Source organism: Geotrypetes seraphini, chromosome 2 (genome assembly GCF_902459505.1).
Source record: "Geotrypetes seraphini chromosome 2, aGeoSer1.1, whole genome shotgun sequence".
Lineage (NCBI taxonomy): Eukaryota > Metazoa > Chordata > Amphibia > Gymnophiona > Dermophiidae > Geotrypetes > Geotrypetes seraphini.
Window position 1 is genome coordinate 337939192 of NC_047085.1, and position 26546 is coordinate 337965737.

A 26546-nucleotide genomic window follows, 5' to 3' on the forward strand; every position below is an offset into this window, starting at 1 on the left:
GCGTGACCTAGGGGTGATCGTCAGTGAGGACATGAAGGCTGCCAATCAAGTGGAGCAAGCTTCCTCCAAAGCAAGGCAAATCATAGGTTGCATACGCAGGAGTTTCGTCAGTCGTAAGCCTGAAGTCATTATGCCATTGTATAGATCCATGGTGAGACCACACCTGGAGTACTGTGTGCAATTTTGGAGGCCGCATTACCGAAAAGATGTGCTGAGACTAGAGTCGGTGCAGAGAATGGCAACCCGGATGATCGCTGGGCTCAAGGATCTCCCTTACGAGGAAAGGCTGGATAAGTTACAGCTCTACTCACTCGAGGAACGCAGAGAGAGGGGAGACATGATAGAGACGTTCAAGTATCTCACGGGTCGCATCGAAGTGGAAGAAGATATCTTCCTTCTCATGGGTCCCACGGCAACCAGGGGGCACCCGTGGAAAATCAGGGGAGGGAAACTGCACAGTGACACCAGGAAATTCTTTTTCACTGAGAGAGTGGTTGACCGCTGGAATAATCTTCCACTTCAGGTCACTGAGGCCAGCAGCGTGCCTGATTTTAAGGCCAAATGGGATAGATACGTGGGATCTATTCACTGAGTTAGGTGGGGAAGGGTCATTGCGGTGGGCAGACTGGATGGGCCGTGGCCCTTATCTGCCGTCTATTTCTATGTTTCTATGTTTCTATGTTTCTTTCTTTTTGGTTCTCTCTCTGGCACCCTGTCTGTCTTTCTTTCTTTCTGTCTCTCTCCCTGCCTTCTGTGCTTCTGTCTTTCGTTCTAATGCCCTGCCTGTCTTTCTGTCTCTCCATGGCCCCCTTCTGTCTCCCCTCCCCCAAAGCAAACCAAGATTGCTCCCAGGCCCCCTTTCCCTCTCCATCCCCTCCACTTCCCTGTGCAGCAGCAGCAGCATTTCCCTCCCACCCTTCCCTGTGCAGCAGCATTTCCCCCCCCCCACACACACTACTCTGTGCAGCAGCAGCATTTCCCGGCCTTCCCTGTGCAAAAGCAGCATCCCCCCCCACACACTTCCCTGTGCAGCAGCAACATTTCCTGGCCTTCCCTGTGCAGAAGCAACATTTCCCCCCCACACACACACACTTCCCTGTGCAGCAGCAGCATTTCCCACCCTTCCCTGTGCAGCAGCAGCATTTCCCGGCCTTCCCTGTGCAGCAGCAGCATTTCCCCCCCACACACACACACTTCCCTGTGCAGCAGCAGCATTTCCCACACTTCCCTGTGCAGCAGCAGCATTTCCCGGCCTTCCCTGTGCTGAAGCGGCATTTCCCCCCCCACACACACACATTTCCCTGTGCAGCAGCAGCATTTCCCGGCCTTCCCTGTGCAGAAGCAGCATTTCCCCCACATACACATTCCCTGTGCAGAAGCAGCATTTCCCGCCGCCCCCTTCCCAGGCGCCGCGTTTAAATTCAGAGAAAAGCACTGCACCACGCTACCGCTGGTTTCGGCGTCTTCTATCTACTGCGGCCAACCCTAGCGGAAACAGGAAGTAGCCAGAGAGGGCGGGCCGCAATGGACAGAAGATGGCGAGGCCAGCGTTAGCGCGGTGCAGCGCTTTTCTGAATTTAAATGCGGGTGAGCCGGCGAGAAGGAGGAGGCTTTGGCGGAGGTGGTTTTGGCGTTGAGTGAGGGCGGGAGGGGGAAGTCGCCGGCTGTGCTGTTTCTCCACTTTCCCGATTTGTCTGGCCGCCGCATCCGCGCTCCTGCTGGCCACGGACCTACTGATCACAGATCAGGGATCACAGAAGCACGCAGGTAAGTGCGCATGCGTGGCTAGCGTTTTATTATATAGGATATTTGTGAGGAAATATAACAGCAACGAGGTATTAAGCTGCTTTTTATAGAGAAATATATATATATTAAGCTATTAAGCATAGCATAGATAATATGGAGAGCACAAAAAAAAATAATTAAACAGCATATTTCATTGTTGTTTGGTACTACAGATTTTTTTGTGACAATAATGTAATAAAAGTCTATACGGCCTATTTGCTAAAGTGTGTAAGGTGCACAAATTGAAAAAATTTAGGGCACATTAGGTACAAAATGTCTGCATTAACTAATGGGGACCTACCGAGAATGTCTGGGAAGGAAGCAGTTTTTACCTTCAATTTTCCTCCCAAAAACAAATTAAGTCACTTACGCAATGAAATGCATATTTTTTTAATTATCAGGCACCTCTAATCTGGAATGATTTGCTGTTTTTAATTAGATCAGAAGTTTGTTATATGAATTTTATGAAGCTTTTTGAAAACATTTTTATTTAAGAAATTTCTATCTTGAAACTGATTATGATTTGCATTTATTGTGTTTTAAGGTATTTGGTAGTATATAATGTTTAACTGGGTCTGTTTCCAGTAGTTGAATTTATTGTGTTTCGCCTTGAACTCTTAAGGGCTTTGGCAGAATACAAATAGTAATGTAATGTAATCTATTTATATTTCTGTCAAGTACTCTACACTATGCAAAGTGTTTGAAATTTGCAGAATGGTCATTTAACAACATTTTACAGCCAAATATTTCCTTGTACATAGCTTATTAGAAAGCTTGGTATTAGCTTTATAAATGAAAGAAGCAATAGCTTGGTTGTAAACCACAAGTCTGGTCCTAGATGGTTATTAAAAAAATAGCATAAAATAAAAGGATGTTTCATATTCAACTACTAAATAGTTCATAAATGAAAGAATGGAAAATATTTAATTTTGTGAACACATCACTTATGTCAACCTTATTTCCAGTCTTTTGAGTGGCACAACATGGTCCCTTTAAGATGTAGCTCTAAAGTATCAATTGGCTTTGTACCCCAAAGCTCCCAGGAACTTAGAATTACATGCTTGAGAAGTTACTCCCAATCAGCATTATTCTAATAGCCCAGGAGTCAATAACATACAGGGCTCCTTTTACAAAGGCCTTAGCGTGTGCTAAATTGCCCCGCACGCTAGCCGCTACCGTCTCCCTTTGAGCAGGCGGTAGATTTTTGGCTAGCGCGCACGCGCGCTATAGCTTGCGTTAAAAACATTAGCGCACCTTTGTAAAAGGAGCCCACAAGTATTGAGATATCCCAGGTTCGAAACTCCTCTGGCAAATAAGGTGTGATAAAAACCTGCTTTTTAACACATTGTGATATTTCCCCCTTTTGATAATCTATAGTTAGTTATTTAGTGGTGGCATATTTTCAAACCAGCTAATCTAGCTGCCTATCACTGTTTTTGAAAATGAATCTTTTTTTTTTTTTTTTTAAGTTCAATAATTTTTATTAAGTATTTTAAAGGATACAAGAATCATTTAAAGTACATAGAAACAAAATAAAGCTTTCTGTATATAAAATATATAAATCTATGAAAATGAATCTGGCAATTTAGTTTAGGCACAAGGGGACATCTGTCTGAATTAATCTATTATCTGTTCTTAAGTTGGCCTCCGTGTTTTTCTTTCTGATTTTCTCCTTAAATTTGGCTTAGAAAAATTAGTGCCAAGCAAAATACACTTAGGGGCTTTTTTACTAAAGTGCAGTACATTTTTTGCATTCATTTGCTCTTTAAGAGCAAAAATTCAAAAGTGCAAAGAAAATTGCTGTGGGTGTGCCCAGCCTGTCCTCTGCATTTGCAGCATTGAAATGTTCTTTGCTACATACAAGACCGTTTGCAGTTAGCATACATACGCTTATCCCTTCCTCTTGACGAAGTGTGCAGCCCACACTCATTCTCTGTTCATAACCTGTTCAGTTTCCAACTCTAAGATACCATGAAGTTAACAAGCAAATAAGTGTGCGCTGTCATGCAATGAAGTACCAATCCCACGCTAATTGGTGCATTAAGGGCCGGATTCTATAAATGGCGCCGTTGCCTTTGTCTGCCTAAAAAAAGGTCGCCGATCGCGTGTTAATCACGAAACGGCGCTGTTTCTAGAATAGCGGCTTCGTGAAAGGTCGGCGCTGAAAATGTAAGCCAGGGTTTTAAAGGCCTACATTTCTGGTGCCTACCTTTCATGTGAAGCGGGCTATGGAGGTGCTTTACAAAACTTAATGCCACTTCCAGTGTTAGCCACGCCTATAGTGGTGTTAAGCATCGTAAAGTGCCTCTGTAGCCACAATGAAGGTGCCATTTTTCTAGGCGCCAGTGGGAACCTACATTTAACCCCCCTCCCCCCCCCATTTTTTTTTTTTAAATTGTAATTTTGAATACATTTATAATATTCAATAATTCAAAAAGAAAAAAGGAATAAATCAGAAAAAGGAACAATACAAAATAAATCATACATACATAGTTCCTTTCAAGCCCACATTAATGGGGAGAACATGTTACTATTTCTATTACAAGAGAAACTCAAGAAAAGCTAAAGGACAATAATCCACGGTCCGTACTAGTAAATGACCTTGAATCATTCCTTACTAAATGGGATATTAATTTAATTTAATCTCCTCTTATTCTCAGCAGATGATAGAAACTCATTTCTGTTCTTTTGCAACTAAAAATTGTTGTAGTTGTATGGGGTCCCAAAAAATATACTCAACGTCTTGCAACTTAACCAAACATTTACAAGGAAATTTCAGGTAAAAAGATGCCCCTAGAGACAAAACTCTCATCTTCAACTTCAGAAATTATTTCCTTCTCATTTTAATTGGTTTTTAAATGGCTTTTTACCACTTAAGTTAGATATCTAACTAAAAGTGCTTTTTATAGAATCTGGCCCTAACTGCTTAACACATTTTAGTGAAAGGACCACTTACAATTAGAAGGTAACTTTACGTATATTATTAGTGTGGTAGAGCCATTCATCTTTGCCTTACAACTTTTTATCACAAGCAAGCATATAAGACCACACTTAAAATGATCAAATATCACCAAGTACTAATATGAATAGATAAATAAGGCTTAGTAACATAACAACCTGATTGTAGGACATATATTTGGTGTACGTACACCTCTACCAATAAAAAAGCTGCTTTGTATAAAACAATTACATAGCGTCAAGTTGCAAGTCACAGATCAGTTCAGTTGGCTGGCGCTGTACATGAATCTTCTCTAACAACTCGCACAGTTTTGCTCTGAAAATGGTTTGCAAGAGATTGAACGTAAATAAAACACTGAAGGGTCACAAAATGCATGCTACATACCATTGGTTTTTCTGTCTTGACAGCTTTCATTTGCAGACATTCTTCACGCTTTGAGGTAGTGCTGTTGAGGTCTTTGTGCTCGCCAATCATACCCTGAGCTTGCTGACCTGGTGATCGTGATTGCGAATGGCTACCAGAGTCTCTAGGAGGCGGAGGCCTGGGATGGATATCACCACGCTGCTTCTTGGTGACATGTGCTTCCGGGCCATGCACTGTCTTTACATGTTTTCGGAGAGAGCTGGGATCTGTGTAGCGTTTTGTGCATCCTGGAATCTTGCATACATATGGTTTCTACCAGTTTGCAAGGATAGAATGTTATTTTTACAATTGGTTTTATTCCAATTAAATACATTTACTATTTCTACATGCACATTATGGAGCAAATTCTATAAACTGCATCCTACTGCTGTCTAAAAGGTAATTGGGATGCACGTTTTTGAAAAAAAAACCTCCTGAGGCAGGCTGCCTACATTGTAGGAGCCTCCGGGAACCTAGTGAGGCACGTAGGGTCACCTAACCTCACCTAAGGCTAGGTGTGGGTGTGCTTTTGCTCAGAAGTGGCCTTAGGTGAGCTCCCTAGGCCCATGGAAGGTGCCTGAAATGAAGGCCAGCATTTTGCTGGCTTACATTTCAGACGCCTTCATGTAAACTTTGCCGCTGAATGGATTGGCATGGGAACCTCCCTGCTGCGATCAGTTTAGCGGCCTTGTCAGAGACCCGCCTGTCCCCCCCCTATCACTTGAAGACTACCAGCAGGAGGGATGCCCAATCCCTCCTGCCAGGACCTTCGAAGCCAGCCCCCCAACCCTGAATGTCCGCAGCAGGAGAAGTGCCCAATTCTTCCTGCCCCCACCCTGCTGCCACATCCCCCAATAAGAGGGATGCCTAGGCCTTCCTGCCAGACACTCCCCAACTCCCTCTGTAATGATTGCGGCAGGAGGAATGCCCAGTCCCTCCTGACAGACCCCTCCCCCCCATGAAGGTAGGCCACCTCCAGCTTAGCCATACCCCCCAGCCTAGCTGGACCCCCCCCCCCTAGCCCACATGAACCTCATCCTACCTTTAGAAATTGGCTGGCCAGCAGATGCTTCCTCTGATCTTTTGGCAGTCCCACCTTCATCTGAATGGTGGGCCTGCTCCTTCCTGGTGCATTGTGGGATGCACCGGGGAGGGGCCTAAGAGCTTAATTGGCCCAGGGGCCTTAGGCTCCTGGGCCAATCAGAAAAATGAGATTTATGATCAAATATATGGGGGCATGTCGTTCCACAGATTTAGAGCAAGGTAGTAAAAGGAGGATTGCCTGGTACATTCGTAGTGTACTTGTCTTTGTCCAGGCAAACCTAATCAATGAGCAGCTTGCGATCATTTGGCCCTACTGGGGGTATATGAAATGACTAAAGAGGCAAGGTAAGGAATTTGACCCAGGGAGTTAAACAAAGAACTTTAAACAAATTACAATAGTGTATTGGTAGCCAGTGCATTTTGATAAATAATGGGGTGATAAGATCATAATTCTTGACCCTGCAGAGTAACTGAAGGGCAGTGCTTTGAACAGTTGGCAATTGCTTCTCCTGGGAAGATGGAAGACCATCCAGGCAAGAAACTAAAAATGCATGGATCATAAGAAAATAAGAATAACCTTACTGGATCAGACCAATGTCCATCTAGCCTAGTATCCCATCTTCATCGAGGCCAATCCAAGTCACAAGTACCTGGCAAAAACCCAAATAGTAGCAGAATTCCATGTCACTGATCCAGGGCAAGCAGTGGCTTCTCTCATGTCTGTCTCAACAGCAGATTATGGACTTTTCCTCCAGGAACTTGCCCAAACCTTTAAAGCCAGCAACATTAACCGCTCTTACCACATCCTCTCTGAAATGAAGGCAGATCAAGTGCACTATGTAAACTTTGGAGCTTCCATAGAGTTGAACTTCCCTTTATTTTACTTGAAATTTGAACTTGGAAGTTAAGATTGGAATTCAATATGACACCAAGATAGCAGAATGATGTAACAGCTCTAATTGGTAAATCAAAGAGGAATAAACTGATGTTAGGTTGTGTCAAAGGGCCTGTTATCCAACAATTACTTTAAATAAATAATTTGAGATGTTTAAGTATAGGAATGCAAAGGTAAAAGACATTTTAAAAATTCCTCCTCTCTTTAAATTAATTATGTAATCTAATTTGCTGGCTGAATATGATGTCATCAATACTGCCTTTAAGAGAAACGGATTCCGCTTGTTCATCTAGAGCAGTTTGAAGTTATTTGACCTGTTCTCCTGATGCAACACTTGCGAAACAAGGCCATAGCCTCTTGTCGAGAATGGTGATGATTGAGAAGAGAACTTTTGGAGTGAAAGACTATTCACTTGGATTACAATCATCACTTGATATATATAGAAGAAACTGGAACGCCACGAAGAAACAGCATGATTGGGCTACGTGACAATTAGAATAATTACTCTTCTATTTTTGCAAGGTCTTTATTTATCTTATATTTGGGTCAGTGACTGTATGACATTGAGAAATTGTATGTGCGTTTTTTGGCCAGAGAGGGTTTTTTTTTTCCTATTTAGGAATTTTTTTCTTCTCTGGTCTCTTTCCCAAAGAGAATAAAGAAGACTTACTAAGAGAGACTGTTATCTCGCTGTTAGAGTCAGAAGCTATCTGCGGATTTGAAGCCCATTTCTTTAATACCGTGTTTCCCTGAAAATAAGACCTACCCCGAAAATAAGCCCTAGCATGATTTTCGGGTTAGGTCTTAATATAAGCCCTAACCCCAAAAATAAGTCCTAGTCATCGGCAGCAGCGCTTCCCCGCACCCCCCCTGCCAACCCTTCCATCTCTCCCTTCTATCCGAACCCTGACTGCGAGACCAAAATACCTGGTAACAAATGGCAGCATCAGCAGCACAGGCTGCATCGCGGCCTGCCCTTCTCATGCCTGGTCGTCCCATGCCACTTTACTGATGGCATCAGTGATATGGCAGAAGAACACCCGGACATGAGAAGGGCAGGCCGCGTTGCAGCCTGTGCTGCCGACATTGCCATTTGTTTCCAAGTATTTCGGCTCGCGGTCGAGGTTCGGATGGGAGGGAGAGATAAAAGGGTTAGCGGGAATGTGTGTGTGTATGCGGGGTGTGCAGCGGCGGTGGTGGGGGATGGGAGGGATAGATAGATGCTGCACAGGGGGATGGGAGGAAGGGAGGGATAGAAGCTGCAAGGGTTCTGCAGCAGAAGGGGAGGAATAGAAGCTGCAAGGGTTCTGCTGCTCAGAGGGATGGGAGGGAGGTTTAGAAAGATACTGCACAAGGGGATGGGTGAGAGGGGAGGAAAGATGCTGCACATGTGGGGGAGAGAAAGGAAATAGGAAGAATTGGGGTGGAGGAGAGGAAGGGAGAGATTTACATTGTACATGAAAAAAAATAAGACCTGCCTGAAAATAAGACCTAGTGCCTTTTTTGGGCCCATTAATATAAGTCAGTGTCTTATTTTCGGGGGAAACGGTAGTTGTGGAGTTGTGGATACATCCACTGGCCACAAATTTAAGTGGACACAGTTTTCAGTGTAGGTATAGTTTCTGTTTCATTTCATATCATTGAAACAAAAAGCGTCAAGAAAAGTGTGGAATAACTTATAAGTTTCATGGCTCCACATCATTCCTGGATAGGTCTGAGAACTTTTCAATGGCCCCTCATTTATACATAGAAGGCAGTGCATGAAAATTCATTGTTGGAACCTTGAAAACCTGACTGGGTTGAGAACCAGTGGACGATGGCACAAGGAATAAACATTTGCAACTACCCAGGTTTGCCATTTTTCAACCCTGCCCCATCTATTCTACATACAGTAGTGAGAGCTCTTGTCAGGGACCACAGCCCTCACTCTTCCTCCAGAACTTGAGCAACAAGAGCTCTGATTCTGACATGAGTAGAGAGGAATGTATCAAATTGAAATAGTTGTTTAATATTCCAAAAAGTACAAAGTCTAGGGGACATGCCATGGAGTTATTGAGAAGTGCACTTTAGAGAAAATACTTTTTTACAATGCATATTTAAGCTCTGCAATTCATTGGTGCTGTGTATATAGAAAAAGCAGTTAATGTAGCTTGGTTTTAAAAAAACAGATATGGACAAGTTTCTGGAAAAAATTTCCAAAAACCATAATTAAGGTAGACTTGGGAAAAGTGGTTCCTTATTCCTGGCAAAAAGCAGAATAAAATCTATGTTCTTTTAAGCAGTGACGTAGTAAGGGTGAGCAGCGCCTAGGACGTTGGTGTCCATCCCCCACCCCTTCCCTGCACCTTTTTAACTTCTCTGGTGTGAGCAGCCTGTCCACATCGGTGTCAGCTCACCCTTTGATGTCACTTCCTAGGGGCGGGTCCTGGAAGTAACGTCAGAGAGAGCGCCGATGCCGAGCAGGCAGCAACCTCACGCCAGGGAAGTGAAAAAGGTAGGGGGATGGCAACGGGTAGGGGAAGAGAGGAGGAGGGCTGCCGTGCCCTTAGGAAGACCGTACCCAGGGTGGACCGCCCCTACTTCCACCCCCTCCCACTACACCACTGCTTTTAGCTGTTCGTGTGAACGGAGACCGGTATGGTGTCTTCAATCGGCCTGGCTGGACAAAACTCAAGATTATGATGCAGCTCTAACATATATGACCAAGCAATTATTCATTAGTTGACACTGGCAATAATAATTTTAAAAAAGTCTCAGCACTTCCCCTGAAGAAGCCTGTTAGTGTGAAACAGATCTGGCCTCTGTCGGGTTTTTGAAATGATAAGTGCTTGTTTTCAATTCAATTCAGTATGCCAGATTTAGTGTTGCTAATGGTTAAAATTCTAAATGGTTGCCAGCTCTCTCTTTTTTATAAAGTATGAGAGAAAATGAATTTCAAAGAGATAATTTAAAATTGATTACACAATAAATTTTAAATATTAAAAATATTAAATTTTTTAAATTAAAAATTAATGAATTCAAACAGAGGTTTTGACCTATGATAGTACCCCAAGCCCTAAATCGGTGTCTTTCTATTGACTGGACTCCGAGGGTTCTTTGAGGTCTTTTCTCCTCTGTTTTGAATATCATTGTGCACCATAGAGTGTCTTTAATGTTCTACTTTTACTGTTTATCTAAGCATCATTGATTTGAACACTAATTTAAGGTCTTTACTGATTTTGCTCATTTTGTACTGTGTGCCCTTAGGAAGACCGTACCCGGGGCGGACCGGCCCACCCCCACCCCCTCCCTGCACCCTCTTACTACACCGCTGCTTTTAAGGATCCTGCCAAGTAGTTGTGACCTGGATTGGCCACTGCTGGAAACAGGAAACTTGGCTAGATGGATCTTTAGTCTAACCCAGTATGGCACCACAGAAATGTCAACAGAAAATATGAACTCTCTTTTGAATTCTCTCTGTAGAAGTCAGATCTCTGGCAGGCAAAATTAGGGGTTTCATTTGGAAGGATGTTCAGAGTGTTAAAAGATACTAATTTCAGGTCTATGTAAACTATTTTGACTGTCTTTATTGCTTGCCCACTAACCTCATTGGAATGTGTTCTGTTTTGATGCTTTGCTCTGTCGGATGCATTCGAGAAAGCTTTGTTGCAACCTTCATGTTCACAGACATATGGCTTCTCTCCAGTGTGAGATCTCAGATGGGTTTTCAAGTTTTCTAGTCTGGAGTAGGCTTTTGAGCAACCTTCAAACTGCAAACAACATGCAATGCTTTTGTAAAAGTGTAAAGAATAAAATGTTTTTTTTTAAAGGAACATTAGTAACACATACACACACATATACATATATTAAACTGTATCTGCTATACACTACCTTGGGTGAATCTCTTCATAAAGGTGGTTAATAAAGCCCAATAAATAAATAACATATGACTGGGCAATATTGAAAGGCACTTATCTAGTCAGCAGACACTGATAACTGGGTCACATCAACAGAGCATTGATTGGATCATAACAATAAAAAAAACGCTGAGTTACCGCAGTAGTGTCTTTCTTCAAGCCACTGATTATAGACTTTTTAATATTCTTGTCTGGAATACATTTGGGACTCCATTTTTTGCGTTTCTCTAACTGGATAATGTGCCAGCGAGCAGGGTATTTAGCAGCACCAACCGGACTGTACGGCTGAAAATATCCTCTGAACACTTCAACACAATATGAACAGTTCTGGGGTGATCTATGGGCGAACCTTGAGTGGAGCTAGAGTTTATCTGGTTATAGTCATCTTCAGACCAGGGGTCAAATAACTAATCAGATGAAGTTAAGACAGTAAAAAGGCTGTCCTACTTTTGTTTGGTTTCTTATCCAGTTATTGGCCTGAATATGGCTGCTATCTGGAAAACACTTCTGGTTTGGAGTCAAATAAGTGGTTTCAGTTTAAGTATGGTGGTAAGTGTTTTAAAAAATGCTAAATGCTGCAGGTTCAATATCAGCCCCATTGGAACCTATATTCTAGGTGGATAAGAATTAGTCAATTTTACTCTATAGTTCTTTTCTTCTATAATTGTATATGACACTATGTTTTGTTTTGTTTTATCCCAAAGAAAAATTGGCCAACACTATAATTCTCCTTGGGAAAAAGTTTTAAGAATAAAGAGATTTTAGATGAAGAAACTTTTTTTTTGAAATAATGGACATCAGTATGAGCCATTCTGATTGCACACGAAGGATTATTGGCTCAGGCAGTAACTTGTGACTAGCACCAGACATAAGTCTGAATAAGAACTGCCTCATACATCATATTGTCCTATTTTGGGTATAATCAAGGAATAAATTCTTGCAAATATTTACTCCAGGAGAAAAAAACAAAAAATCCTAATGGCACCTACATTGTGGGTGCTGCTTGGCCAGGGCAGGATTAATTTGTCGAGGGCCCCTAGGCACACAAGTACATTGGGCCCCCTGTCCTGCCCCACCCCACCATGTGCCCAGGTGGAAACAGGAAGCTGCGTCAGAGGGAAGCTTTGGACAAGCAGCACCACTTGCAAAATTACAGTTCCCATTGCCTTTATTACCCGCGTTGCTTGCTTGTCTTACTTTCCGTCGATGGGGGGGGGGGGGGCGTTGCTGATTGGGGGGCCCATGTTGCCGATCGATGCTGGAAGGGCCCATCGCAATTTGGATAAAACAATGTTGATGCCCTCCTTCATCAGGCCCCCCTGACCATTTCGGGCCCTAGGCACGTGCCTACTGGGCCTATTGGTTAATCCTGCCCTGTGCTTGGCACAGTTGTCAATCAACCACTAGGTGCTGTTTATAGAATCACGCCTAACATCACCTAAATGGACATAGGTGTCGCTAGGCATTCTAAAGGTAAACACCACTCCATTAGGCTAGGTTTTCACTGGCCTAATTTACTGGCACCTATATTGGATGCCTAATGACACCTAACTCAACCACACCTACTATTTCAGACTGGCATCAGTAGGTGTCCTTAGGTGTGAGAGGGCATCTTCACTTAGGCATCCTAAGAGCTTGGCACCAAACTCTTAAATTGTTTAATTAATATATATTTTTTTCATTGCCTAAAAACCAGTTTAGACAATTACAATGCTGATTAAGCTAATTAAAAAAAGGCTCTGCATGGATCCCAAACTATTTAGGTATCACTAGGCAGCCTAATGTAAGAGTCCTATATAGAATCTAGCCCAAAGGGAATAGTTGTTTATGGGAGAAAAATATCCCTGTCAGGTTTTATACCAGCTCTGAGCCATGGAAAGAGTTTTAGAAAGTGCTTGATTTTACCTGGGCTTTATGTAAGTCTTAAGGGAATCACTCGCCTTAATAACTTTTTATTTCTGCTTCCATAATGTAATTTAATTTAAACTGTATTCTCACTATTTAATTGATGGCATTTACACTGGATTTGATTGGTCTACTTGAGCCAAAGCTTAAATGGAAAAGAACTGACCAACCAACAAGCTGACTCCATTTCAGTTTATAAGTTGCACTACAGATGTTTGGTGTTATCTTGAGTGCTTGATGTCAAAGGTGGCAGTGAGTAGTGTGGCAAGCTGCCAACAATCTCTCAATATGCAGGAGTTGGAGGAGAGTGTTACCAGAATATCATTCCCTGCAATCCTTATAAAAAAGTCTCTCCACAGACACAAGGTGTGTGAACTAATAGGCATGAGATCAAGGAAAACACACTCCTCTGGTGCTCCTTAGGTGATATCTTGGAGGCACTAGAGTGTTCCCTTATGAGTCAAAATCAAGATGGAGAAGAAGAAAGTTAAAAACCATGTGGCTCTACTCATAGGCAGCGGAACACTGTTTGGTTTGGGGGGGGGAGGCCCAGGTGCTCCGCCCTAGCCCCAGCGGGATTCTGCAGCACAGCCAGTCACCAGCTCCTGACTCCACCCACTACTTCCTCCTGAAGGGTACCGGGGCAGGCCTGCTCATTGACGTTGTGCGGCGGCTGCTCCAAAGATTTAAAGTACAATGCCAGGAAACGGGTGGGTGGGAGGGCAGGCACCAACCAGCAACTGCCAACTTTTGGGGAGGCCATAGCTCCATAGCCTCCCCCCCGTTCTGACACCTATGGCTTTACTAATCAGCTCTATTGGCAAACATATTATCCAACAACCTTAGGTGAGGGTTCTGTTTGGGGTCATCTCTTAAGCTTACAGTGAGGACCCCTCCTTCCTCCTTCCTCCACCCCAAGGGCTCTTTTGACTCTGAATAGGTCCAAGTGTGGGTCTTCTGTTAGCAAAAAATCTGCAGGGGTTCCCTTACACATTTCAGTGACTTCATCTCTTTCTATACTATTGTTCTGCTCCTTTGATAGTACAATAGGCATTTCTTAAGGGGATAATTCTGGAGAAATATCACTGAGAAACATTTGGAGTCCACTGAACAAGAGTAATCAACTTCCACAAGGTGCTCTGACCCAATTACTTTCTCTGAAAAAAATAGTAAATAAATTTCAAGATCGTGACCTAAGGCTGCAAATGGTGGGGGAGACTTTGGGTCAGACTCAGACAAGAATCAGTACTATCCAGGCAGCTACAACTATTCAAATTAAAGGTATTATGAAATCCACGGAGAATGCCCTTAGAACTATGAATCTTAGGATTCAAAATTTTCCTAAAACCCATTTGTTCTCCTATGTATGTTGTGCCATTACTTTAACAACATTTTGCAACTGACTAATTATAAGGCTATGGGGCCCTTTTACCAAGCAATAATATTAATAACTTTATTTTTATATACCACAATCAGTTCAGAGCGGTTTACAGAGAAAGAGACTATACAGACAGCGACATTACAAAAAATATTCAAGATTACATTTGCATGTTTAGTTTAATGACATTTATCTGGAGGTATTTTAAAGATACATCTAGGCAGGAATGGGGTCAGAGAAATTTATCAAAGAGATTTGTTTTAATGGACTTCCTGAAAGTTTGGTAGGAAAGTGCTAAACTGTAGCCTGTGGTAGCCCCAACTTGAATCTTTCCTGTGCACTGAGACCATTTTTAGCGCTGCCAGTAAAAGACAGATTTTTCTATTTTCCGATAATGGCCACACACCAAATTCCTCATTAGGCATGGTAATTAGCATGGGAACCTTTATTTTTATTTTTTTATTTATTCAATTTTTCTATACCGTTCTCCCAGGGGAGTTCAGAACGGTTTACATGAATTTATTCAGGTACTCAATTATTTTTCCCTGTCTGTCCCGGCAGGCTCACAATCTACCTAATGTACCTGGGGCAATGGGGGAATTAAGTGACTTGCCCAGGGTCACAAGGAGCAGCGTGGGTTTGAACCCACAACCTCAGGGTGCCGAGGCTGTAGCTTTAACCACTGCGCCACACACTCCCCACTTTACCGTCATCTGTTATGTAGGCAGTAAGGTCTCACATGCTAATCCTGTGCTAATCAGTTAGCGTGTGGCAATGCCCATGCACTAACCAAAAAGCATAGTCATGTACATTCTCTGCCTCCAAACATGCTCCCAAGTGCTAAAAAAAAACTTTTAATGTGAAACATGTGCTGATTCCAGAACCACTGTGGGATGCTTGAGTGTGCCCCAGCAGCAGTGCATGTTATGTGTAAGCCTCAATACTTATCACAGGCTAGTAAAACGATCTCTATATCTTTTTCAAAATAATATTTCATCTGTCAGATTTTTTTGGGAATCGTCTCAGGATATTATTTCTTCTAGGGCATCTCTGGTGATTACATTTTAAGGAGAAATAGAGAAATATGCAGTGCTGAAGACAGGCCTCCTTTTCTACCATGTGCTGGTGAGGTAAATTTTCTGACTCTCACATGAATTCTATGAGAGTCGTAGGATTTACCTCGCCAGTCCACAGTAGAAACCTCAACCATGACTTTGTAAAAGCCAGTGTTACTGTATTAAGAAGAGTTTGCATTTTTTGTGATCAGCAAATAACCATTTTTCCTGATGCATCCCATGGTGTTCAACTTAGAAATACTTTTTACAGTTTAAAGCTCAAGTTCTTTTTTTAAATTATTACTTCACTGTAAATATCCTACTACACATGAGGGAACAAATTACCTGTATATTGAGACCCTGCTCAGAGTCTTTTTTGTTAGAGAAAACAGAAGTGGTGGGGGTCAATATTCAAAACAATTTAGCTGGCCGCTGACCGGTTAAATTGGCTGGTTGACAAATGCTGCTGAAATTTGCAGCTAGTTCCTGATTCAAAGCCGGCTATTTTGGAGGTGTTCCTGGGGTGGAGTCAGCCCTTAAGTGGCCAAGTTTAGCATATAAATCTGTTCTATTTTTATGTGCTAACCCATGGCTGCTTAAGGGCTGAATATCGACTTAAGCAGTTATGGATTCCTTTTACTAAGGCATTCTAGACAATTCAGTGCACATTAATGGTTAGCAAATGTTAAAGCTAAGACACCCATTACATTCCTATGGGCGTCTTAACATTTAGTGCACGCTAATCAGGGAGTATGTGGCGCAGTGGTTAAAGCTACAGGCTCAGCACCCTGGGGTTCTGGGTTCAAACCTACACAGTTCCTTGTGACCCTGGGCAAGTCACTTAATCCCCCCATTGCCCCAGGTACATTAGATAGATTGTGAGCCCACTGGGATAGACAGGGTAAAATGCTTGAGTATCTGAATAAATTCATGTTGTAAACCATTCTGAGCTCCCTTGGGAGAACAGTATAGAAAATTGAATAAATAAATTTAGTAACAGGACCCCTCTATGTCCTAACCATGAAAGACCAGGTAGACTCCTTGATCAGTAAGGGTTTCTTCACCTTATGGAAACTTCGATCCATTAGAGCATATTTTGATAGGTCAGCATTTAGAATTCTAGTACAATCCCTTGTACTGAGTCAACTTGATTACTATTTAGCAATTTCCCAAAAGAATATGCGACGACTACAACTGATACAGAATACAGAGGTCAAACTGATTTTCGGGCTGAGGAAGTTCGACCATGTGACACCTTACTACCGACAGCTGCATTGGCTACCGATGGAGGCACGCGTAAAGTTTAAGTTCGTCTGTTTCTGCTTTAAAGCACTATATGGCCTAGCCCCTAATTATATAACTGATCTTTTTTCCTTCTCAGCCAACAGACATAAGAGAAGCACACACTTGAACTTCGTTCCCCCCCCCCCCGTTAGAGGATGTAAGCTCAAAAGACACCACCAATACCTTCTCTCACACCAAGCAGCATTATGGGGTAAAGATCTAGAACAATTGCTCACGCCTCTCCACTTATGGGGAATTCAGGAAACGCCTAAAAACATATCTGTTCCTGGAGTATCTAGACAACTGACCCTTACAATTCTCTATCTTCGATAATGGCTCCCTTGAATTGTTAACCTTAGCTAGGACTATGGCAGAACGAGATTTAGGAGTGATCTTCAGTGAAGACATGAAAACTGACAATCAAGTGGAGAAGGCTTCATCCAAGGCTAGACAAATGCTGGGTTGTATCCGTAGAAGTTTCGTTAGTCGGAAGCCCGAGGTCATTATGCCTTTGTACAGAACCATGGTGAGACCTCATCTGGAATACTGTGTACAATAATGGAGGCCACATTACCGTAAAGATGTGCTGAGAGTTGAGTTGGTTCAGCGAATGGCCACCAGGATGGTCTTGGGGCTCAAGGATCTCTCGTACGAGGAGAGGCTGAATAAATTGCGGCTATACTCCTTCGAAGAACGTAGGGAGAGGGGAGACATGATTGAGACATTTAAATATATCACAGGTCTATCGAGGTGGAAGATGACTTTTTCTTTCTTAAAGGACCCTCGGCCACAAGAGGGCATCCACTGAAAATCAGGGGCGGGAAATTTCATGGCGACACCAGGAAGTATTTCTTCACCGAAAGAGTGGTTGATCATTGGAATGAGCTTCCAGTACAGGTGATCGAGGCCAGCAGCGTGCCAGATTTTAAGAATAAATGGGATGCACATGTTGGATCTCTTAAGAGGGTAGAGTTAAAGGGCGGGGTCATCAGAGTGGGATCTCCAAGAGGACAGTAAGGGGGAGGGTCAATTGAGTGGGCAGACTTGATGGACTGTGGCCCTTTTCTGCCGTCATTTTCTATGTTTCTATCTGTCACCTATGTTAAGTTCGTTCAACTTGTATCATCTTTTAATCTTTATAAACCGCATAGAACTTCACGGTCCTGCGGTATATAAGCTGTTATTATTATTATTATTATTATTGTGTTAGACAGCTTAAGATATTCAAAGCTGAAGCCTGCACAGGTTCTGGCTTTGAATATCTATGAATAATTCTATTGGTGGTGAGCAAATGCTCATCACTGTTGGCTAAATATAAGGCCCATTGTTTTAGTCATGTTTTTCTATTTTAAGGATGTAATGTGTGTGTGTGTGTGGAGTGGGGGGGGGGGGGGGGGAGGTAAGGCCTATTGAATATTGGTTTGTTCCAGCTACTTGCTGAGTTAGTCACTGTTCCCTGTGATGTGAAGTATTGTCTGGAAATGGAAATCTTTGATGTCTGCTATTATTGATCATGCATTTTATTTTTCAATTCTTTTTTTGGAAATTCTGTAAAATATAAATAAAAAACATTACACTACAGTTTAATTCAAGAACAATAAACAAAATTGTTTGATTTCATTAGGAAAGAACTTCCTTGCTAAATATTGTGCAGCATCTGAAAACACAATCCGGAAGATAAGAAGAATACAAAATAAAAACAAAGCAAGTAATGGGTTAAATCAAATGTATTAAAAGTAATAAAATGTGGATTTACTAGTTACTTTACTTACAGTGCATTTGTGTGGCTTTTCTCCTGTGTGTCTTCTCATATGTACCACAAGCATATACTGGGCTTTGAATGGTTTTTGCTCTCTGGAACAGTCCATCCACCGGCACACAAACTCCTTCTTCTCACCATGAATATGGTCATTGTTTATGTGCTAAATAAATAAAATGTAAAAATATAAACAAAGTGTCATGAATCTCATGTACATTAATGTGAATTTGCGTAGTATTTTAATTTATAACAAAATATTGTTTTTATTTACCCATTTTAACAGTTTTCTACAATCTTTTTATATTGTACACCGTTTAGACATCTGTTTTGATAGACGGTATATCAAAAATAAACAAACTTGAAACATGACCTCAATGGCTTTCTGACCACCACAGCTCCTTGGGTGGTAGATAAATAAACCAAGCCTTATTAAATAAAAATGTTCACTACACCCAGAATGGGAGAAGATCCTTTTAAGAATGAAGTCTTAAGATTTACAATAAAATTATGAGCTGAAACAGAGAAGTACCTCATTACAAATTTTATGAAATTTCTGTCTAGTTATTGATTTTACAGAATAGTCAGGAAACCAATGCTCCTCTCTGATGACTTTTGTCTTTGTCATCTTTCTAGGAATTCTCTCTGCAGATTTTGCATGGTTTCAGTTCTTTCTTACAGACCATATTTAAATGATTTTCTTGTTGCAGGAAAACATATCCAGCAGTTTAGTTATTATGCAAGGAAATTAAAAGAAACATCACTTAAATAATAATGGCAAAATATTACATTTTATAGCTTGGATGGACATACACTTCTCCCTCCGTATTCGTTGTGATAGGGGATTAACAGAACTGCAATTACAGAAAAAAACGCAAATAACTTTTTCATATGTTATTCACTGTTTTCTATTAAAAACCATCGTGAATATAGTGAAACCGTGAATAACATGGTGGGAGGAGGCCTGGCCTGAAGGAGAGGCAAAACACTGGGAATGCTGGGAATCAGCGATTTCTCTATGCAAGCTGATGTAATTTGGGGGGAGGAGCCAGCAAGCTAAAAACCAAATAATCAAAACCGCAATTGCTGAAACCGCAAATATGGAGGGAGAAGTGTATTAATGCTGCACTGGATATTCCTTAAGGTTTTGATTCACACCCTTTATACGTCCAAGATTAGAAACGGCTCTAGCAAAATGCTAGTTACTGAAACAAGCCAATAATAATAATATGCATGTTCTGTAATTGAAAAAAAAAAGGCAGTCTAAATGTCTTGTACATCTCACAGAAGCTGAATAAACATCCTTTACTTAGTTTTAGAGCAACCTTTGCTCACTACCTTTGCTCACTAGCATTATCAGTTCTATTAAGATACTCTGCTAATGTCAACAACATCCGGTGAATGACAGAAGGACACTAGACAAGCTTGAGACAAAAGCTAAGCCCTGGCTTGAGGGCAAGAAAACAAACATTCTTACATACACCTCAATTATAACATGACCTCATTTAAATACTCTCTCAGAAACCTGCACATTGGGAGAAACAGGAGAAAGGAAATAGCCATAAACAAGCTCTTAGCTACTACCTGATGTTCTGCAGTAATTGAAGGAAATATATATATATATATAATACTCAGCTGCACATTCAAGAGGAACAGTTATAGCTCAGATAGAAAGGGACATCTTTTTATTTATACAGGGAAAATAACAGTAACCCCTACAATATTTAAGCATCCTGACAACTCACAGCAACAACACACAGGGCAGCAAGATTATGACCCTCTTTTACTGAAGCGCATTAAGCTGATAACTTGAGAATTAGCACTTGGGTTCATGCTGTTATCGCAGCAGCGTCACGCCAAGAAATGCAGTTAAGTGTCACCTGAGCAGGTGATGACACTGTAAGTGGATCTGTGTTATTCACAAAGCAGTTACCCTCAAATTCTGTATATGGTTGTGTACTCAAATCAGTGAACACAGTTAACTAATTTGCATGTACAACTTAATTGTTTAATAAGCCTAATTGGCTCCAATAACTGGCAATTAACACCTTGTGGTTGACGCTAATTTGCACCAATAAATAGGTGTATTCGGCATATAAAGTGTTGAGTGCATTTGGTACGGTAAGAAGGGGCAAGGGAAAGTCTATTCTAGATTCTAGTAGTCTCTAACATTCAAAAGATTTAAATGTGTCTCTTGGAAGAAATCAAAATCTGATTGCTACTTCTTAAGATGTAACAGTTTTTTGCCTTATAAATCTTTTAATATTTTGAGAAAGCATCTTACAATTGACAGCTATCATAGAAAAGACAGGGTAAGAAGAAAAGGAGGGAGAGTAGCATTTTATGTTAAAAGATTATTTTAAAGCCACACAATTGCAGGATCTGTAGCATAAGGAAGAGGCACTGTGGGTTAACCTTGAAAGAGGGAATGGAAAATACAGTAAACCCCCATGTGTTTGCGGACTCAGTAATTCGTGGTATTTTCTGACTGCCACTTCCTTGTGCTAAAGTCATGGGTACATCAATCAGGAGCTGCTTTTGACACACTATCTGGCGTGTCAAAGCAGCTCCTGATTGGTGCAGCCTGACTTTAGTACCAGGAAGAGGTGGTCAGAAAATACCGCAAATGATTTTCAGCACCTGCCGGCGCCCCAGCTGCCCTCTCCTGCCTTAGATCAGCCCCTTAAACCGCATTTGCGGTTTTTCAAAACTTGTGGGTGTTCCTGGAACGGAACCCCCACAAATTTTGGGGGAGTACTGTATATTTAAGTTGATGTGGTATACAATCCTCATTCACAGATGGAAGACGTGAACAGAGATTTAATAGAAGACATTCATAACATAGCTGTTAAAAGTGAAGAACTTCTAATAGGAGATTTTAATATGCCAGATATTGATTGGAGTATCTCTATTGCACGATCTCCTAGAAGTAGGGATATCTTGGATTCAGTACAAGGAGAACTGTTCCAGAAGTTGGTAATGGAACCCTTGCGGGATGGGGTCGTACTGAACTTAAGGGAAGATTCTCAAATGTATACGGTAAGATCCGATGGGCTGCTGTGTCACGGCTGATACTATAATGATTTCAAAAAGGCAAGTCATTCTGTCAGATTACAAAACAGCAAAACCCACTGAGGTCATCTGTGGTGGTCTGAGGATTTTTGTTATAAATAAACAATTGCAAAAAGGCAAGTCATTCTTAAAAAAACACGCATGTAAATGAGGTTAGCGGAGAGTTGCTAAATTTGCATGCGCTGATCGCTGGTGAAAGCAATCGGCACATGTGCAGAATAAACGCACAAATAATAATTGTTTAAGAAGGCAGGTCAGAGGGATGTCTCCTACCTCTTCAAAATGGCAGGCCTTCACCTCCCCAGTGCATCTTGGAATGTGCTGGGGCGGGGCCCAAGGCTCTGATTGGCCCTCAAGCATCTGTTTGGCCCTCCCATAGGAGAGGCCTTAAGCGTCTGGGCCAATCAGAGCCTTAGGCCCCTCCCCAGATGTGCTGGGGAAGGGGCTAAAGCTCTGATTGGCCCAGCTGCTTAAGTCCCCTTCCATATAATGCCTTGTTTGCCCAACTGACAAAAACAAATACAGTAAAACCTTGGTTTATGAGCATAATTCGTTTCAGAAGCATGCTTGTAATTCAAAGCACTCGTATATCTAAAATAATTTCCCAATAGGAAATAATGGAAACTCAGACGATTTGTTCCACAACTCAAAAACTTTAATACAAAATACTATACGTACTTGTACTGCAAGACCTCGCTTATTTAGAACAGTCATTACACTTCTGCAGCATCAGAGAGAGAAGAACCATTGGCTCAGTTGTGTATTGTATTACATTATATTACATTAGTGATTTTTATTCTGCCATTATCTTGCGATTCAAGGCGGATTACATATGAATTGTCAGGACATTTAGAAGTATATAAGGAGTGGGCTGGACATTTTCTAAGTATGTACTTGTATTCCAAGACATTGCTTGTATAGCAAGTTAAAGTTTAATAAAATATTTTGCTTGTCTTGGAAAACACTTGCAAACCAAGTTACTTACAATCCAAGATTTTACTGTACCAGGTGGTCAAGTCATATAGAGCACAGTAGTGAAGTTTCTGTACAGCACAAAAAAATTTTAAACTGTCTTAAGAATTCCTCTTCTTATATCTTGTACACACATTTACCTGCATAAATTTATTATCTTATATCCTGCCAAATCATCATGAAGTCTAGGCATTTGTACATGAAGAAATTTCTTTGCATATACTTGTTTTATTTGTTTAAATGTCTTTAAAAATACCCTTTGTGGAAGAGGCATCTTGAATCTTCTCCCCCTTTACACCCAAGGCTGCCAACATCCCAGCTCTGTCTCTCTTTCTTTATTCCTAATTGTCCAGGCCCATCGCCATCATATTTTGAAACTTTTCTTGCATATGACAATATAATTAGGCTACTGCCAGCAGGGTAGAGAGAGTAGAAGGTTGCTGCAAGGAAGATGGGGTATCAGATTTTTGATTAACAAGAAAAAAAAAATATCCTTCCAAGGGTGTTTTACTAGAGTTCTTTTGGGTATAATTGAAAATCTGAAGTTTTGCTTATAATGCTAGACATCATATAGATAGATTTTAAAAGTGAAATTGACTGGATGGTAATCAACAAGGTAGGAAGAAGGCTAACAAAGCAAATAATGAAGACATTTTGGGAGTTAAAATAAGGTGCACATTGTAGAATTTCACATGCAATAATTTACAGATTTTCTGAACTCTGTCTCAGAATGTGCATAACAAACATTCTGATATTCTAAAGATTAAGTAATAATGTATTATGCACTCTTGCTACAATAAAGAAACCAGATCAATGAAGGGGTTTTCTACCCTCTCCAGTTGTCCCTCTGATGTATAGTAAGATTGATTCAGCTGACACAACTAAGATAGGGGATTAATAAGGAAACATTTAAAATATCCTCAAGGGCTCAGATTTTAAAGGCAAAAGAGAGCTACTTCTTTTAACAAAAGTCAGTTTCAATAATAATAATGTTTTATTTTTTTGCCATCCTAAACAACAAAGATTTATTAGCACTTCTGAAACAGTACCTATAAAGCAGATGGGAGTATATTGTACTTTTCATGTGGTATTACAGCCAAAGGCTTTAAAAGGAAAGGAAACAGTAGCCAGAATAGCAACAATAACTTTTCTCAAATACAACTCAGCAGATTGAAACGGATAAAAATATTCCTCAAATTCACAGGCAGTGGTAGATCCAGATTATAAACTTGTGGCCTTGGTTCTCAGTTCTGTCTTCTAACCATTTCTTTTCTTTTGGCATGAGAACTTTCCCTTAAAATGAGATATATAGGGTTCATGCATTCACCTACTCACTTTAATCCGTTATACGAGGGATTCTGGGGATAATAAAAGAGGACCTAAATAAATGGAAGATTTTAGCTGCAATCTCTTATAATGAGGGTGAATGTGATCAAAATGAATTTGGCTCTCTACTAACTGCTCTTGTTTCAATCAGTGCCTTGTATACCTGATAAGATTTTTAAGGACCTAAACTGGGCTCTGCCTTTTTTATGGGCTGGCAAGAAGTCAAGGGTGAAGTTGAAGACTTTAATGTTACCAATTGACCAGCGGGGCTTGACTCTACCAGACTTGAAGAAATAATATCAGGTCTCCAATTTGAGGTCTATTTTCTTCTGGAGGAGATATCGCGTGGATCAACAATGGATAGTCTTGGAACAATCTATGTTAGGCTCATTAGATATTTGAACTATTCCGTTTCTTGGCAGTACACAAGTCAATCCTTTGGTGCAGAAATATCCAATACTTGCAACAACCTGGCATGTGTGGAATACAGTGGTTAACCATTGCAAACTGTTGTTTGATTATTTATCTAAATAACCATCTAACAAAAATAATAACAAACATTATGGGGCTCATAATCGAAAGAGAAAAACTTCCAAAAACCGGCTTAAGTCGGCACTTGGACGATCATCAGTCAAAAACGTCCAAGTGCCGATAATAAAACTGGGTTTTGGACGTATTTAAAAATGACCTAGCCCTTCACAGTGCCGCTGAACGACCATAGCTAAACAGGGCATTTCAGGAAGAGTGTCGAGAGCGGGATTTGGGCGGGACGTGGGCAGGCTTAGACTTAGTTGTACTGCATGTATAACCGAAAGTTATATAGCACAGTATCGATGGAACTTGGACGTTGTGACTTAGACCATTTAAAACATGGTCTAAGTCACAAAAAAACACCGAAAGTGACCAGATAAGTACTGCAAACACATAATACAGACCCCCACATAGTACCCCAGTGATCACCCTTCTCCATAAAAATATTAATCACAACTTGAAAATTGTGCCTCCAGAACATCATCACCTGTCAGCCTGGCATAGGAAAGCCTAGTCGTGTTGCACAGAGGCATCTTAAGCCGTCTTGGGGGTGGGTTAGGGACCCATGGAGAGGAGGACCCATGCCCATAAGCCCCTGTAATCACTGCATTGATACTGAAACATGTGCACTCCCCTATACACCCACAAAACCCTTTTGTACTGGCATATAGGTAACTCCTGCAGCCATAAGGGCTATTGGGGTGGTAGATAAGTGGGTCTAGGGGATTCTGGAGGTGGTTTGGGGAGCTGTAGTGAGATGATGACATGGCACCCTTTTTGTGAAGTTTACAGCAGTGCCCTGTAAGGTACTCCACTATTTAGGTGCCATGTCTGGGTTTTCATCCATCACTATGCAGACCCCTCCCACGTCCAACAAGGCTTGTTCTAAGTATTTTTGACTTGGACAAAAAGTTGGATGAAAATGTGGTATAAAGATGGATGATTTAGCAACTTGGACGATTAGATCGGCAGGATGTATACTTAGACGATTTTCGAAACGAAAAAAAATTTGGATGTATTTTTCGAAAATGTGTCCTAAGCTGTTTTTTACTTTGGACGATTTGTGACTTAGACGAAAACGGACTTAGACGTTCCTTTCAATTATGCCCCTCCACATCTCCAAACGTCACTCACATTTTACAGTTGAACAACAGGGCTAGTAATGGATAGAGAAGGGACTATTTTTATTTATTGACCTTTCTTTTATTCTTCTTTTTGTGCTACTTTTAAATTTAAGTCCTCTTTTACTAAGCCACGGTAGAGATTTCTATCATGGCCCAATTCACTAAATAATCTGATGCTTATAGGAATTCTATGAGCATCAGAGATTTAGCACTCCGGGCCATATTAGAAACCTCTAACATGTTAGTAAATGGGAGTGTTAGATTTCCATGCTGAATCTCTCTTCTCATTTTTTCTCAATGACATGAAAGGTGATTGATCTTGATATGCTACTGTTGCGATGTTCTTTGTTTTCCAATTATTGTCAGTGTTTTCTCATTGTGCTAATTATTTTGACTTGCATTTCAAATTTTTCAATAAAAGACATTACCCTTACAAATTTTCAGGTGAAACTTTCTCCATTGACCAGTATAGTGGGAAATGCTAGATTTGGGTGGCTGGCTCAAAACAATTTAAACTGTGTCATGGATCTTATACTGGATGGAAAAATAATCAACAGGCCTCAGATTCTGGAATGTTGCCCGACTCAACCACACTCATTTGCCTTATTACAACTGGAACACTTCTTACATACACATAAGGCAGACTTTTTCTAACCACTGAATCCAATATATAGTAACATAGTAGATGACAGCAGATAAAGACCCGAATGGTCCATCCAGTCTGCCCAATCTGATTCGATTTAAATTTTTTCTTCTTAGCTATTTCTAGGCAAGAATCCAAAGCTCTACCCGGTACTGTGCTTGGGATCCAACTGCCGAAATCTCTGTCAAAACCTACTCCAGTCCAACTACACTCTCCCAGCCATTGAAGCCCTCTCCAGCCCATCCTCCCCCAAACGGCCATATACAGACCGTGGAGTCCCTCACAGTCTATTCTATGGCTCTGTCAACTAAAGGCCTCATAGCATGGTTTTATAAAGTGATATTATCTTCCTATTAAAGTTTGTTGGATCAATACTGACAACACTTGGAAAGAGATCTATGGCTCTTCTTGTCCCAAGACAATGAGAAATAATCATCTTCAATTGTAGAAGGATTGCATTATCAACTTTTCACCAAGACTTGCAATACAAATTGATACAGAGATTGTATTATACCCCTC

The 26546-nt window shown here is 41.1% G+C and overlaps 1 protein-coding gene across 3 annotated transcripts in view; it reads right to left on the reverse strand.

Annotated features, from left to right (window-relative positions):
• Positions 1–26546, reverse strand: part of GLI3 (GLI family zinc finger 3) — a 560226-nt gene that overhangs the window by 21299 nt on the left and 512381 nt on the right. For all 3 annotated transcript variants that reach the window (XM_033930274.1, XM_033930273.1, XM_033930275.1), the window contains 3 exons: positions 18376–18525; positions 10670–10834; positions 5129–5419 (listed from right to left, as the gene is read on the reverse strand). In XM_033930274.1, the coding sequence (XP_033786165.1) occupies positions 5129–5419; positions 10670–10834; positions 18376–18525 (606 nt within the window). The remainder of the gene's footprint in view (positions 1–5128; positions 5420–10669; positions 10835–18375; positions 18526–26546) is intronic.